This window comes from Erythrolamprus reginae, chromosome 1 (assembly GCF_031021105.1).
Source record: "Erythrolamprus reginae isolate rEryReg1 chromosome 1, rEryReg1.hap1, whole genome shotgun sequence".
In the NCBI taxonomy this organism is placed as follows: domain Eukaryota; kingdom Metazoa; phylum Chordata; class Lepidosauria; order Squamata; family Dipsadidae; genus Erythrolamprus; species Erythrolamprus reginae.
The window spans coordinates 376788807-376805347 of NC_091950.1; the positions used below are offsets into that span (position 1 = coordinate 376788807).

At 37.1% G+C, this 16541-nt stretch overlaps 1 protein-coding gene across 2 annotated transcripts in view; it reads left to right on the forward strand.

Moving 5' to 3' along the window:
- The first annotated feature begins 1257 nt into the window (after nt 1-1257).
- Nucleotides 1258-16541, forward strand: part of ABHD12 (abhydrolase domain containing 12, lysophospholipase) — a 39732-nt gene continuing 24448 nt past the window's right edge. For both annotated transcript variants that reach the window (XR_011557530.1, XM_070734676.1), the window contains exons 1-3: nt 1258-1593; nt 14876-15000; nt 16406-16511. Coding sequence is in view for 1 of the 2 variants with exons in the window: in XM_070734676.1 (XP_070590777.1) it covers nt 1409-1593; nt 14876-15000; nt 16406-16511 (416 nt within the window). In the remaining variant the exon portion in view is untranslated. The remainder of the gene's footprint in view (nt 1594-14875; nt 15001-16405; nt 16512-16541) is intronic.

Below are 16541 nucleotides of genomic sequence, written 5' to 3' on the forward strand. Positions count from 1 at the left end.
TATTGCACTAAATACATTAACTAATGTACTACATTATATGTAGTTTCATTATGTATTAGAATGCATTACATTAAGCCTTTTGTGTATGAGTTCTGAGTTCCGTTATAAGCCTTTCACTTTTGTTTAATGCATTTTAAGGGCTATCATAAACTCATTGTATTTTTATTGTCTATCTGAAGGAATTAATGTAGTTTTGAGAGTGCTTTTCTACTACTTGTTTTAGTATATTTGGGGAAAATTTATTTCATCAAATGGTAAAACATCTCAAATTTCATGGTGCTCTAAAATGTAAACAATCAACTGCTTTTAGCTTTTCTTCAATTGGGGCTTAGCTGCAACAATTCCATTAAGCTCCAGTGAAGTGAAAGAAAGCAGCATTGTTCAAATGGTTCACCAAGGGTTTGACTTTCCCAAAATGATATGTGGATTGAATTTTATAATTGTTCCTATTGTAGCTTTTAACTACATTAGAACATTTTATAATCTGGTTATAATTTGTATAAGTACTGTATTTCCCCCCCACTTTTATCACTTCCCCATTTTGATATATTTTTTGTATGCAACGTAAGCCATAATATATCGTTTTGTAGAGAGTCCTTTCTATTAAGTACAAGAGTAAAAGTGCTTTTAATAACGTCCCTCGGCCATTAGGTATAGAAATAAGCGTATGCACAAAACATTGTCGGCAATTTATTGGAAATTATTACAGGTTACAGCAGATCGATCTTTTCTTTCCATTCAATCGTTACAACAGCAGCATCCTGCATCCTGTGTAGCATGACCCACTTTCCAATATACCACGGTGGAATGGAAAAAAAATCTCATAGTTAATATATTTAGTGATATCCGATCTGGGTTAAAAAAGACCCCCACGACTACTAAAGATAGCATGGCGATGTAAACAACTGCTTTGTTGCTATCAACTACCGGTGATCCGAATTTTTGCATCCTAGATCTGCAAGCTTTTATAAGGTTTACAACTGACAGGAAAGTGCAAATTCGACAAAAAATAAGCGCACGGCTTTTCACCTGCCTTTTATATGCTGCGTTTGCATAGCTACTCGTAATTATTATTAGGGGGAAAGTAATCCTCCTTTGACTCCTACGGCACCTTAAACCCCCTCAACCCCCCCCCCCCCCGCAACCAGGCGCCATTTTTGATGTGGGCAATTCAGTAACAAAGCTGAAGAAACGCTCATTCGCTCCGGCTACGTCGATGTGCTCTGCGTAGAAGGTCACATGGGCCCGGTCGTTTCTGATTGGCAGCAGGCGGGAAGCGCCGCTCTCCTCTGGGTTGTCGGGTTGTTATCGGTAGAATGTAGGCGAAAGAAGCGTCGGGTTCGGGTCAGAGGCGTCTTCCCTGAGGCAGAGTTGGAAGCGGCACCGCCCGTGCGTTGGCACCGCCGGCATGAGAAAGCGCAACGAGTCCGTCACCTTGGAGCATGAGCGCTTCGCCTCCTCCGCTCCGGCTTCAGCCGCCGCTGCTTCGTCTTCCTCTTCCTCTCCTTCGCTGGATAAGGGCTTCAGCTTGAGACCCAGCCCGCGTTTGGCAGGCAGCGCCGGGGACTCTGCTATGAAGCGGGCGCTCGGCAGGTGAGACCCCGTAGTGTGGACGGCCCTCCTCGCAGCCGGAGCGACCTTTCCTTCCTTCTTTTGCCCGCCTTGCGCCGCGGTCCTCGCAAGCCCGAGCTCGGTCTTTGTCTCCTTGGCAACGGGCAGACAATCCGTTCGGCTTTACCGCCGCTGGCCGGCCGTCTCTTTCCCTTCCTTGGGGGGAGCTTTGCCGTTTGCGGCGGGGTTGGCCGCGGCGTAGCGCCCCCGGTTTGCAAATTAGCGGAGGAATGCCCTTGGCGTTCTCCTTCCGCCCCTCCGCCTTTCGGGGCTCGTCGTGCAGGTTCGTAGGAGGCTGGATTGTGGGGACGGGGGATAGGCGGGTTGCAGCCCCGAGGATCGGCGAGGAGGATCCGCAAACGCCGCGGTTCTTCCGTGGAGTTTGGGCTTTTGACTCCCGAGCCCAGAGAGCATTCGTCCCCTCGCTCTCCGGTGCTGCATTCGGTTTCCAAGGCTGCCACTGCAGCGGGTCGAGGAGGCGATACTTGTGCTGTGGATCGGGTTTCGTTTGGCTAGGCAGGCGCTTGTCTTTTGCCCACTGGGCGAGAGAAGGCGGGATGGAGCATATGGAAAGCTTCGGCCTGAGGAAACCGTCTCAATAGATCAGGGGTGGGCAATTAATTTTGCCATGGGGCCGCATGAGAAATTGGGATGGCTTTAGAGGGCCGGACTATTATTATTATTATTATTATTATTATTATTATTATTATTATTATTATTATTATTATTATTATTATTTAGATTTGTATGCTGCCCCTCTCGGTAGACTCGTTCTATATAATTAATATAATTAACTCAGTTCTACCCAATACTGTATATAGTATACATATGCTATCTTTTCATAAACAAACAGTATGTTAACCCAGTGTTTCCTAACCTTGGCAACTTGAAGAGATGTGGACTTCAACTCCCAGAATTCCCCAGCCAACGAATGCTGGCTGGAGAATTCTGGGAGTTGATGTCCAGATAGATCTCTTCAAGTTGCCAAGATTGGGAAACTCTGTGTTAAACAACACAAAGATTTACAGTACAATGAAAATATGGAGGATCTAATTTACATCATTATTTAATGATGAGATGATGAACTGCAACCAGCAGGAGATACAAAAAAATAAAAAAGAAAAGAGTTTGGTTCAAAGTTCTGCTCAGATTAAAGAAATTGGAGTTTGAGAAGGGTTGATTCTCAGATAGCGGGGCAGGGCGGTCACAGACAGCGGGTGGGCCGCATGTGGCCTGCAGGCCACCCCTTGCCCAGGTCTGCAATAGATGCTGCTCGGAGTAGTGTGTTTTTAGCTTATACGGCCTGGGGTTGAAAGAAATACGTATCTGCTTCCAATCTCAGTTTACTTCAATTTTGAGATGAAAATTTATTCTTTATTTGTTAATCCAATTTATAGGCCGCCCAAGTCGCAAAGGACTCTGAGTGGCTTCCAACAAAGAAAAAACAGCATTTAAAAAAAAACAGTTAAAATGCTTAATTAAAAACCCCAATTAAAAAACCGTATATCTCTCAATATTACTCATGGCTGGATCTCATTCAAACAGGGCCTCAGGCCTGCGGGAAGAATTAGGTATTTACAGCTTTGCTGAGGGCCCGTAGGGTGGGGAGGGTAGGGCTCTTCAGAGGCAGCTGGTTCCAGACAGCTGGACCCGCCACAGAGAAGGCCCTTCCCTACGGTCCCGCCAGTCGACATTGTTTGGCTGATGGGACCCAAAGAAGGCCAACTCTGTGGACTCTTATCAGTCATTGGGAGCTATGCGCAGGGTGTCCAGCAAACCTGGAAATCAGGGAATTATCAGGGAAATTGGCAGTTCGGGAAATATCAGGGAATTATAGAACAGAATAGAATTTTATTGGCCAAGTGTGATAGGACACACAAGGAATTTTTCTTGGTGCGTATGCTCTCAGTGTACATAAAAGAAAAAGATACATTTGTCAAGAATCATGTGGTACAACACTTAATGATTGTCATAGGGGTCAAATGAGCAATGAAGAAACAATCAATATTAATAAAAATCTTAGGATAACCAACACCTTGAATTGCATCTGGAGATTGATTGGGAGCCAGTGCAGCTCACGGAGAGTTGGTGTAATGAGGGTGTAACCTAGGTACATCCACAATAGCTCACTTGGCTGTGTTCTGGACTAATTGAGGTCTCCAAACGCTTTTCAGGGATAGTCCCATGTAACTTCTTAAGCTTTTGCGATTAGCTTAGATATGAAATAATTAAAAATAATTGGAAGGCATATAAAAACATAAACTACCAGTATTTGTTTTTAACCCTTTTCTATATCTGTCACTAAATTTCTTAAACCTTATCTTTGTTAAATTTATTACTCACCTTTCCTTCATGAGTGCAGAGTGCATAAACAGCAGAGCTTTCTCCCTTTGTGTGTGTGTGTGTGTGTGTGTGCAAATCACACCAATACAAAGCTGTTTGAAAGCAAAGACATGTCCGCTGTTTTAAAAACACTTGGAATGTTTATTTTTCCATCTTCCAAAAGCATTAAAAAACATATTCCTCAGAATCTTTGTTCCTTTTCCCCTTTGGGTGATACAGCTGGGTATGTGTTCCTCCCATTCTTGGATACGGTCCCAAAGGTCTGGTTACAGAATTGGCATTGAATTGAGTTTTTTTAATATTTATATATTTATATTTTCCTGTAACAAAAATGAGGAAATTAATTGGGTTAGGTAACAGTGCTCTGAGCTGCTTGATAGTGAGATGGATACAATATAAATTTAATAAAACATTTAATTCATTTAATTTTAATTAGGTTTAAATCATTTTGTGCCATATTTTGTTTTTGTCCTACCACCTATTTTTTTGTCTGAATCCAAGCAACCCTTTGATAGGCAAAAAAAAGTTACATAGTGCTGCTTTGAAACTGTGGCTACTAGATGTTATAATTGTTATAAATATGTTATAAATCAATATGTTATAAACGTTATAATTGTTAGAGAAAATTTGAATCTGTGTTTTTCAGAGTTAAGGAATGAAGAAGGTTCTATATGTCAGAATAATATAGAACCTTAGTATAATCCTATGCATGTATACAGGTAGTTCTCAACTTACGACCACAATTGAGCCCAACATTTCTGCGGCTACACAGGTCAGTTAAGTGAGTTTTGTCCTGCCACAGGTGTATAACTGCAGTTATTAAGTTAGTTATATTATTGTTAAGTGAAGCTGGCTCCCCCATTGACTTTGCTTGTCAGAAATTCACAAGATGTGATTGATTGATCATATGATCCTAACACACTGCAACCATCATAAATACATGCTAGCTGATCATGTGTCCATGGGTATGCTGCAATGGTCGTAAGTGTGAAAAAGGTCATGTCACTCTTTTCAGAGCTGTTTGTTGGTTTTAGGTTGAGGACTCTTTATTTTAAAGTATACTTTGTAGAACTAAGTGGGACTTTCAACTAGCTCTGCATAGTTAAGCAAAAGAATATTTGGCTTAAGAAAGTAGTATAGAAACATACAAGATTGAAGGCAAGAAAAGACCTCATGGTCCATCTAGTCTGCCCTTATACTATTTCCTGTATTTTATCTTAGGATGGATATATGTTTATCCCAGACATGTTTAAATTCAGTTATTGTGGATTTACCAACCACGTCTGCTGGACTCTTTCAGTACTACTCTTTCAGTAAAATAATATTTTCTCACGTTGCTTCTGATCTTTCCCCCAACTAACCTCAGATTGTACCCCTTGTTCTTGTGTTCACTTTCCTATTAAAAACACTTCCCTCCTGAACCTTATTTAACCCTTTTCTTCATGCTTCATGCTTGACATTCCCATTATTGAGACCTCAGAAAATAAATGATCAGTAACTCTTCATTGGTACAGGAGTATTTTTCAGTGTTAGGGAATATTGACAGTTTTGAGAATTGTGGTTGACCAACCATGTATCCTGCTATGCTATATTAGATCTATTATTACAACATAATATTAGTAAATGCCTTTTTTTTTTGTCTATTACCCTGTTAGAAGCTAATTTTTCTTCTGATAACCTTTGATCACCTGCTTCTAAACCAGATGATTCAATTGTCAATAAGTAACTAGATGTTAAAATGTTGTGGAGTGTTGTAAACTATAAAATCATGCAAGATCTAATTTGAAAAATACTGGGAGATTTGGAAAAATTGAGATTATTATCCATTTTTAAAGAATTGAAATGTTATGAAGTCCAGCATTTAAAAATAGAATGAATCCTAAAGGTTTGCCTTTTTTTCAACCTGTGTTCTACATCTTCAGATCCTTTCTTTTTAATATTGATCTATTCATAGGATATCATAGGTTCACTTTTTAACAAATTAACATGGATAAAGAATTCATAACCACAATATAATCAGTGTCTACTCAACTCACTGAAACTTATTTATATTTAATAATTATATTTATTTTGTTTCTAATTTTATTTAGGTTTTGTCTGTGATTGTTGAAATCTTCATCCTTATTTTGTATTCTGTTTTAAAGACTGCATAAAATAAAGGTCTTTGTGTTGTTAAGATGAGTCAAAGTAAATAAATCTAATACTAATCTCTGTGGTTATATTCTTTCCATCCCAAAGGTATAATAGTTGTAACCATCACTGGGAGTAATTATTCAGTGTTTATACAAATAATTTTAAATAGAACAAAGTTAAGAATTATAGCTTAATAGGCATATCTTTTCTATGTACAAGTTCAATTCCTTGGTAAACACCTGGTTTAAAAAAAGAACCAAAATCCTTCATACCTAACTGAATCTCTAGAGCAGGGGTCACCAATCTTTCAGACCTCAGGAACGACTAAATTCATAAATTTAAATCCCACGGACCACTAATATGATCTGCCTAATGACCGACTATGTGGGCATGGCTAGGTGATCATGTGCTGGGTGGGCGTGGCCAACTCAATATCACTCACGTCGAGGGGTGCCTCGCTAGCCTCTACTTGCCCCTCCCCTCCCAGCCATTCCTCATCTCCCTGTTCAGGCTCCTTAGGGCCCCAACAGGAAGCAGTTATTGGAGCTAAGCAGTCAGCACAAAAAAGAGTTGAAAAAAGAGCTCACTTCGAATTGGATCTGACCGAGAAGGGAGGCTCAGTAGAAGCACCTCACTGAGAACTATGAGCATAGGCTTTCCAAGCAAATGGAAGACTTGCCGGAATGCAAGGCCAGGTACAGGCTCAGCGAGCTGAGATGGTCAGCCAGTTCCAGGCCATGATACAGTCTCATTGGAACAAGGTTCTCTGGCTCTCCACCACCAATGGCACTTCTTACCAGCCTTTGGCCAAAGCCCTGCACCAGGAGGCCAAAGCAGACCCCAAGTCTGGGGAATTTCTGTCCCCTTCCAATTTACACAAAAAAACCCTGAATGGGGAGACTCTCTACAACAACACATATATGTGCCTGGGCTGTAGTTGGAGGACCCTGATTTAGTGCAATATAAAAAATGCAAATAATTTTTCTGCGGACCACCAAATTTTTCTCACGGACTACCAGTGATCCACGGACCACCAGTTGGTAACCGCTATTCTAGAGAGCCTATTTTAATCTCAGTAAGTAGTATTTAGGCTGATATTCAACTGCACTGATTCAAAGCAAAGCAGAATTCCTTTGTGTTGTTTGGGAGTGTCAGTTCAGTTTTCTTTGCTACCCAAAATATTATTTGTTGGGCAATTTGACTTTAGTATTATACACTGTACTATAGCAAGGAGGCAGTCATAATTTTTCTATGGAGGTCATTTTACCATTTCCTCACAAACTTTTATTCAGGGACCTCTTACCCTACCCTTTACACAGTGTATCACAGCAACCCTTACAGATTTACAGTCAAAATCTTTTTGAGGAAAATGGTACTCAGATCCTGATGGATAAAGACATGTACCTTGTGATTCACTAAATATTTCCCTAGCAGTAGCAAAGAAGTTTATGTATACTTACATATCGTCTATTACAGTTGCTACTTAAAACTCTGTCTGTGCTTCTTAATATTACTACTTCCTTAAACTTAAGAATAACCCTAAATTGGGAGACTATTTTTATGTTGCCAAGACTTCTAGGCAAAGAAGTGTTAAGTTAGCTCCTCTTCTATATAGATATGTGCAACTTTTCTGGAATGATTTATACAGCTAACTTAGGTGACCTTTCATGTCCCATATTTTCCCTATAATTAAAAGCTCTCAAGATGGGAGTTGCATCTAATTTAGAAGGAAAAATATTTTAAAATCTATGTTCAGGTACATACACCATGAGAATATCAAAACTCATTCCTGCTTTCCCAGGTAAGCTATAGCATGCTTGTATGGGCTAAACAGCAAGCCATGGCTGTACAATCCAAGCAGTGGGCAAGTTTTGAAAGATGGCATCTAAAACTAGCTGTCTTTTAAAATAATGTTCCATTCATTGCAACAAAAGTTAATTGTCATGTTAATTCAGTTTAAAAATCTCCACAATGATAGATACTTGGAATCTCAAGATCTACAGTGTATTACAGAATTTAAAGACAAATAGAAATACCCTAAGTAGGAATGCACAGCTTGACTATTTGTAAAAATAACCTTTGATATACAGTATATGAATGAAAAGAGGGAAGATAAGGATATATATTTTTAAGGTGGAGCAGATAATTCTAAATAGAAAAGGCACACATAGTCAGGAGTGGCAGGAATGAGCAAGGCTGAAGATCAAATATGTTAATAACATAAAGTATTTGACTTCAACCTAAAACCACAATACATTACACAGAATGTAAATGTTATGACATCTATCTTATTCTTCTATCCTATCCTATTCTATCCTATCCTATTCTATTCTTATACTTTCCCCCAAAATATCTATAGTGGTTTAGCATTCTATAAGACTAAAGTTAATATGGGGATTGGTATGTATGTTGTTTGATAGGATTGTATGATGGTTTTATAATGGGGTTTCTATAACGGGGTTTCTATAATTTGGTATTTATATTTGACTTCTTACTATTGTTGTTGTATTGCATTTTATTTTGTTGTAAGCCACCCTGAATCCCAAGGGATTGGGAGGCATAGAAGTAGAATTAATTAATTAAACAAACAAACATTTTAGCAAGACTGCAGTCTTATGCAAATACAAGCACTACATGTAAAAAGGACATACTTTAAGCAAATGTACAGTGATAATATTAATTGCATAGTAACGCCATAAAGCTTGATTTTATGGATTATTACCTTGTAGATTTGAAAAAGCCTGCTATGCAAGTGAAGCGAAGAGCTAGATTGTATACTCTCAGTAGGATGACCCATGTTAGACATAGAGAACCTGAGAGGTTAGACTAAATATAGTCCATTCAGGGTAAGCCATTCTGATATAGATAGACCCTGATTTACATCATTATTTGTATTAATTACATCATTATTATTATTTATTAGATTTGTATTTTGAAACTACAACGGCCTCAGAAAAAGTGACTTAAAACCTGTACCCACATTTCTGACTGTTGTACCATCACAACTGGAGTAGATCACTTTGCATCAGAGGAGCATCAGATTTTCTGTTGCAGAAAAAAAATCATAAAAGAAATGGGGTAGCAATATTAACTAAAGGCTGTCATAATCAGTTCTTGGAAACAGCTCCAAAATGATAGGATCATCTCATTCAAAACCAAGTGTCTTCTTTGTTACTGTTCCTACACTCAGAAATAGCATTCCCCCTGTATTCTATATGGCAATAATCTTCTTGTCCTTCTGAAAGACCATATAGTTCTGGTTGTTCTAGTACAGTTCATGACCTAGTTCCTGCTGTTTACATGTACACTCTGAGCTTATACACCAGAGACAGATTCCTTATGTCCAATCACACTTGGCCAATGAAAAAAATGCATTCCATTCCCTGGGCTAAAGAGTTTTATGATTCCATTATTATGCCATTAGTATTTAAATTATTGCATTCCTGGAACAGTTGTTTACTATTTGGTTCTTTTTTCAATACATTGTGTTTTTAACTTGTCCTGTACTTAGCCTTAAATTGTTTGATGACCGGCATTACAAATCTGGTGAATTAATAAATCAGTGTTTCCACCATAGTAGCAGAGGTATCAGAACTTCAGTAGTCTTATGACAAAATGCAATGCATTGTTAACATGACAGCAAATAAAGAGGTAGTAATCATAGGTGACCAAAATGTGAACATTAGAAGTAAAATAACATCTGGAATCAAAGGACATTTGGTCTTAATAAACAAAATGAAGCAGAAGATATACAGTTAGTCCTCATCGCGTGCCAATTACTAAGAAAATCAGGTAACCATGATAAACTTACAATACCACTCCCATTCTGCAATCAAATCACCATGGTAATTAAGCAAAGCATCACGTGATTATAATTTACAGTTTTTCTTTCAAATTCTCCATTAAATCTGCTTGTTGCAAGCAGGTTGGGATGCAAATGGCAGGCATGTGATTGTGGATGTGCAACAGTCTTAAATGCTTGGATAGATCACAACATTTTTTTCATACCATTGTTATTTTGAACAGCCACTAAATGGGGCAATAAGGCAACATGACCTGTATTTAATCTCACAATGAAAATACAGTACAGTATTTGTATCAAATGCTTCCTTCCAGCAATAATGCAATACGACACTTGGACATCACAAACTGGATCCAAAAGAGCAGGGGTATCCATGATCATTTTGCTACCATCAGAACAATTGAAGTTGTCTGATTTCCCCTTAATTACCTTATACAGTCATCCCTCGCTACTTTGCGGTTCAACTTTTGCGGATTCGCTACTTAACGGGTTTTCAAAGGGGGCTTAAATCCATTGAAAAATTTAAATCCATTAAAAATTCATAAAATTCTTCTGCAGTACTACTGTACTCTATTAAAAAATCTGGTAGGCTATCACATGTAGTTCCAGCTGATAAACATTATAGAATGACTGTTTAATGCAAAGGGTGGGTTTTAAAAGTCCAAATATTCATTAAATACATAAAAAAATATCTTTCCTCTATTTCATGGAAATTCGTTTTTCACGGGTGGTCTTGTAATGCATCACCCATGAAAAACAAGGGATTACTGTATACAAGATTGATGCTGGGTATGTCAAATAAAAGGAATAAAAATTAGAATTGCAATTTCTATGGAAAACATCAATATCCAGTGATAGACTTGTGATACTTTCACTGAAGAAGATTCAACAAAGGTCTGGTTGAAGTTGAAAGAAGAAAATGCAAACGCTGATCAGCTGCTTAATTATTTTTTTAAAAAAAATCCAAGATCATATTAATAGGCAATGCCAATCCAGTACAAATCTGCAGAAAAGTTATAATACATCCAGTAAATACTTTTTTAAAAACCTTTAAAACATATAAATAAATTAATATGTTATTTATGACATCAACTGCTGATCATAATATGCTTTATTAAGCTTACAAATGAACCCCAATGTAGTATTGAAACATGCCAAGTAATAATTTAGAAATTATGTTTGATTCTATAGAATTAATACTCCTGTTCTGGTCAAATAATTATCGATCTTATTGGAACCGTATTTGTACAGCAGACCTTTGCATTGTGAGCCTTTCTCTTGAATAATTAGGACAATTAATGCCGTAGAAGGACAAATTATGGTAATAGTAAAAAAGAGAATCAGAGACATTGGTCATTAAAACAATATCACCAGTGCTCCTGAATTCTACTACCAATATTAGACAGTTGCAAGCCTTCTTCTGCAGTGTATCTGTGTAATCTATTCCTAAACAAACATAGATGGGTCTTTTCCAGACTATCAGATGGGTCTTTACCCTACTATCAGATGTACTGGTGGGAGGATTTCATGGGATTCCTTATTTGCAGAAATTTTTCCCTTGTGGATCCAGGGAGATAGTTACTCATGTCCTCCTCATACCTTGTCCTTTCTATGATAGTTCAAAATATGTTCGGATTACCCAATCATTCCTAAAACGAGGGTCATATAGATTAATGTTGTACAGTATTTATTATTTTTAAAGGTATGCTAATTCCACATTCACATATTAGGTAGCCTAGTAATTTTAACAAGTTGTACAACTGTATACAACTTTGTATTAGATGCATGATTTTATTGTCGTAATATTTTTTCTCTTTCCCAGTAACCATTTATTTTATTGCAAAGGCTGGTCAAAGACCATAATGAAGATATTTGATTTGCTTATAAGTAAAGGATAATTACTTTATAAAGCAAAAATACTGAATAATGTTAAATTCTGCTTAGTCAATCTTTTCAATCACACAGTAGTAACGAAAGTGCAGTTTTAACATCTTTCAGAGTAAATGTTTAGAAGTAAGAGTTTCATTTACAGCACAAGAGTTTAAATAGATCGTGTTTCCATGATCTTTTTGCAAAGGAGAAATTGCTCCGATTTTTTATGACAGCAACTAACAGAACTGTAACCTCAAATTTTAGTTAGTTGAATCAATGTTAATTTAGCAAAGGCAGATCCTAATGAAGCTGTATCCCAAATTGAGTTTACAGTAACTCAAAACAAAGCAGAATTGTCTACAAATGCTGATTAGTATCACAAGGCCTTATCTGTAAAATACATGAACAATAACTTGCTGTGATAATCATATGATTGTGAATAATGTATCTTCATGTTTTTTCTCGATTTCTTCATGTATTGGCTGCTGTAGAAAGAACAGTTTCAAATTTTGCTAATTTATCAGTGAAATTGTTTGACTTTTCCACTCTAACTCAGACAAATCTGGAAAAGGCTGAAGATTCTGTAATTTCACAAAATTATGAAAAGTACCTCACAAGAAAAGGAACTGTTTTTTCCCTCAGAGAAAATCAGTTAAATTACAATGTGCACATTTATTTATTCTGAAACTAAATAGAACTGTGACTAATGTTTCTTTTATAAGCAAAACAGTATAGGAGTGGCTCTGGCAGTTGATAGCTATAGATATGAAATCAACAGCAGCTATATTTGGAATAGATGCTGCCATGCAGTAGCATTTTGTATTTATAAATTTGTTTTGTGATGTTTACGTAGTGTATATTGGAAATGGATGGTGATCCTTGGAGAGCTGTATGCAATGAATGTTGATTTTAATGTGTGCCGATTAGTGTACGTTCAAAGTAACAATAAAATTTTTCTAAGTCTAAGTTCTAAATTTCATACTGCTTCTAGTAATTAGCAAGTCGTTTTAAATTAGAGTTTCATTACATGCTTTTAATAAGTGTTCTGTCTGGGTCACTCCAGAAGCCAATACCAACCCAAAAAGAGAAGCCAGACACACTGGTAAAAGGCAAAGGCAGTTTATAAAATTCAAGAAAAACACAGGTAACAGAAAATGTCCTTACAAACAGGAAAATGCTGTATCTTCAGATATATCCACGAAGACAAAAGTCCATGCAGCAATACAGGATTCTTGCTGCCAAGACGAGGCTGTACATAGCAGACCTACACCTCCCACGGGTCTTCCAAACTGCTGGGCCACAAGCCAGGAACAGAGATGCCGAGAACAAAGCAGGACACCGTAACTCCAATTGATAACACTCCACATGGCTTCAAGGGCTTGCCTGCCTTTTAAACCCTGCTAAGGAGGACCACACCCAAGCCCAGCTGTTCCTAATTCAGTGCTGATAATGCTTCTTTAATTGCTCCTTTCTTTGATCTGACCGTCTCTGCTGGCTCCATGCCCGGGCTTGTGCTTCATCACCTAATGACTCCAAGCTACTGGCTGGAGAGAGCCCCCCCCCCCCCCCCGGGCTCTCATGCTGTTCTCCTTCCTCCCATTCCTGACTTTCCTCTCCGCCGTCCAACTGTTCAGCCCCCTCCTCTTCGCTGTCATCCTCCTCCGGGCATGGAGCCAGCAGAGACACAGCCGGTTCCTGAGCAGCCTCAGGCTGAACCACAACAATAAGTAAATAATAAACCCTTATCATCCATAGACTAGTTTTCTTTGTAAGAAGGTAGTTCATCCTTTTAGCAGGCATCGGTCTCTCTTGATAAACGCCCTGCCGTGGGGCCAAATGGCAAGCAAGTTATGAAGAGGAGTGCTTTGCCTGCTCAAAATGCAGAAACAGGAATACTAGCATCCATCCTCGGTACTACATTACCATTACCCAGAATTCTGCTGCCAAACCTATGCAAAAAAGCTGCCATGTTGTCCACAGAGCTCTTTTCCCAGCAAAAGCTCTTTGCCACAGTAGAACAAAGATTAAGAAACCCTGTCATACAAGATTACTGTGGCACAAGGATATTACAATAGTAAAGTTGGAACTTACTATTGTAGATTCTAGTTTAAGATGCTCAACAAAGCATTAAAAATTGGGCCAATAAAGTATTCCTTCCTTAAAAGTTCTACGAGAATTCTGAGAGTTAATAACAGTCTATTGATAATAACATTTCCCACATTATAATTTGTAGCCAAAGAAGAAAGCAATTACTTCCAAATGAGGAAAAAAATTAATGTCATTTTTCTTATTGCAGCAAGAAGTTAATTATAAAGTAGTTGCAGTATTGCTTTGCAAACTGCATATCAAAAGAGCAGGGCAATGTTGGTGGAAACTTTCTGAGTGGCAATTAGGTATTTAGATATTAGCTTTTAGTTTCATTTGTTATCATATTTTTAACATTTTGCATAATATATATGCCCTCTTTAGCTATATGACTAATTACATTCATTTTCAGCATCATTAATCATAGTAATGGTAAGAGAAAACATACAGTATATTATTAGATATGTTATTTGAATAAGAGGTCCTATTTTTGTTACATTATTTCAATCTTTTTAAAAAAAACTTTGAGAAAATTAATTATAGGAATTTTTAAGCATTAAATTGAGGGAATCACTGTAAGTGTTGTGTTGATATTAATTATTGTCCTCCTCTCTCTTCCTTTGGGACTCCTTATTAATCAAAGTGCAATTTTTTAATATTTCCTAAGTGCAGGGAACAGGACTTCATGTTACTTTATAAAATTGAATGTCAAATGTTGGTTGTATACAAATCATAATGTAGCAGTTTATAAATCTCAAATATATGCAGTGGGAAAATATGTCCAGATTATTGTCAAAGAAATTCTACATAAATGAGTTTGTGAGTTGGATTTGATCTGGAGGAGACTACCTTTATTAAAAACAGGAAGCTATTACTGTGATTATGTAATAATTGAGACTTTATCCACAAATAAGTGGCCAACATCTAGGTAGTGATTATTATCCACTGTGGTTATCTTAATTAAACCTATAGCAAGATTTTTTTCAGTAAGATGAACTTATATTTCCTCTCCTACCCTTTTTCTTACAGGAGACATGGAATGTGGGTTCGATTGCGGAAGGTAGTGATCTGGTTGTTGGGAATATACATAGCGATTCCATTTCTAGTTAAAATTTGTCCAGCTATTCAGGCAAAGCTTGTCTTCCTAAATTTTGGTAAGAATAATGCTTCATTTAATATTTATTTTATCTTGACTCTATACTAATATTTTAATTCAAGATTAATAGGTGTTCATACCTTGTCAGCCCACTTTTCTTTAAAGACTTGGTTTCTGTTTAGTTACTTAAAAATCAGTGTCGGTGCTCCACAAGAATCTTGAAAACTGCTGTTATCAAGCTGCCTTGGCTAATAATTTAACCTTTTTGTTGGTAGAAAATCTATCATGTTGATACAGATACTTAATCTGAAGTTGCCTTTGGCTTTTTTCAATTGTTTATGCATATATTAAATCTTGTGTCACAATGTTCAGTTCAGATTTAAAGCATGTGAGATCTCAGTTTGTCGATATCTTATTACATTTCATTATTTCTTTGTGAAGTGCTGATGAAGGAGAGGCTTGGTACAGCTATTTGCAATTTTGTTACTGTTGGCATATGCAGAGAATGTTCTAATACCAGACAGTGAACAAGCAATTGTTTTCTTTCAGCACTCCTCAAAAATATTCTTGCTGTGCTTGGTATGACTATATTCTAATTATCATGTCTGCATATTATGTAGCATTTAATGCTGATCTTGCAAATGTTTTAGAAAGATTGGATAGAATGAACATTACTCAATGAGCTGAAACTATGCCCTACAAATTTAATTCTAGGATTTCCTAAATTAATTTTAAAGATACAATCTATAATTAACTGTTGGAACGAGGACAAACAGTAAACTGTATTGACAGTTAACAATTATGATTTAATAAGTATGTTTTGGAATACGGCAATAGAAGTTGGAAAACAAATTACAAACCAAAGAAGGTGAACTTCTAAATTTTTCCCAGATGAATAACTAGAAAAAAAACAGCAAAGTGTGTTATTGTGCCTTAAAGGTACATACATTTAATCTAGCTTAATGTCTTAATTGGAGGCTTTTAATATTAACTGAGAATATACTGTACAAATCTATGTTTGCGAGCATATTTGGGAATAAGGACAATGATGTCAGAGGGAAATGACTATTAAAAATACCATTCATTTCTTTCTGACCTATTTACTATTAATGCATGTCCTCCGAAATGGGTGTCTATATTTACATGCCTCTGATGAAATGCATTGCAATTCATGCAGATCTAAGCCATTATACATTTGTGAGTCTTTAAAGTGCCAGAAGACCTTTAAAATTTATTCCGTATCTCTGACTAATGGAAATCATTTTAAAGACCCCTCCCCTCCTTGTTGATATTTAAACACATCTATAGCATGTTTATATAGCAAATTTAATTATGCATTGGGATGTATATTCTGTGGAAGTATTATTGTGCAAGCTTTTGGTTGCTGGCTTTAATTAAAGAAGTTGTTTATTTCAATTGTCAGGTAAACAAAATGTAAAAGGAATGTTATCCTTCTATTTCAGTAAGAGTGCCCTATTTCATTGATTTGAAAAGACCCCTGGACCAAGGCTTAAACCATACCTGTAACTTCTATCTGCAGCCAGAGGAAGATGTAACTATTGGAGTTTGGTAAAGAATACTTTATTCTTCTCATTATAC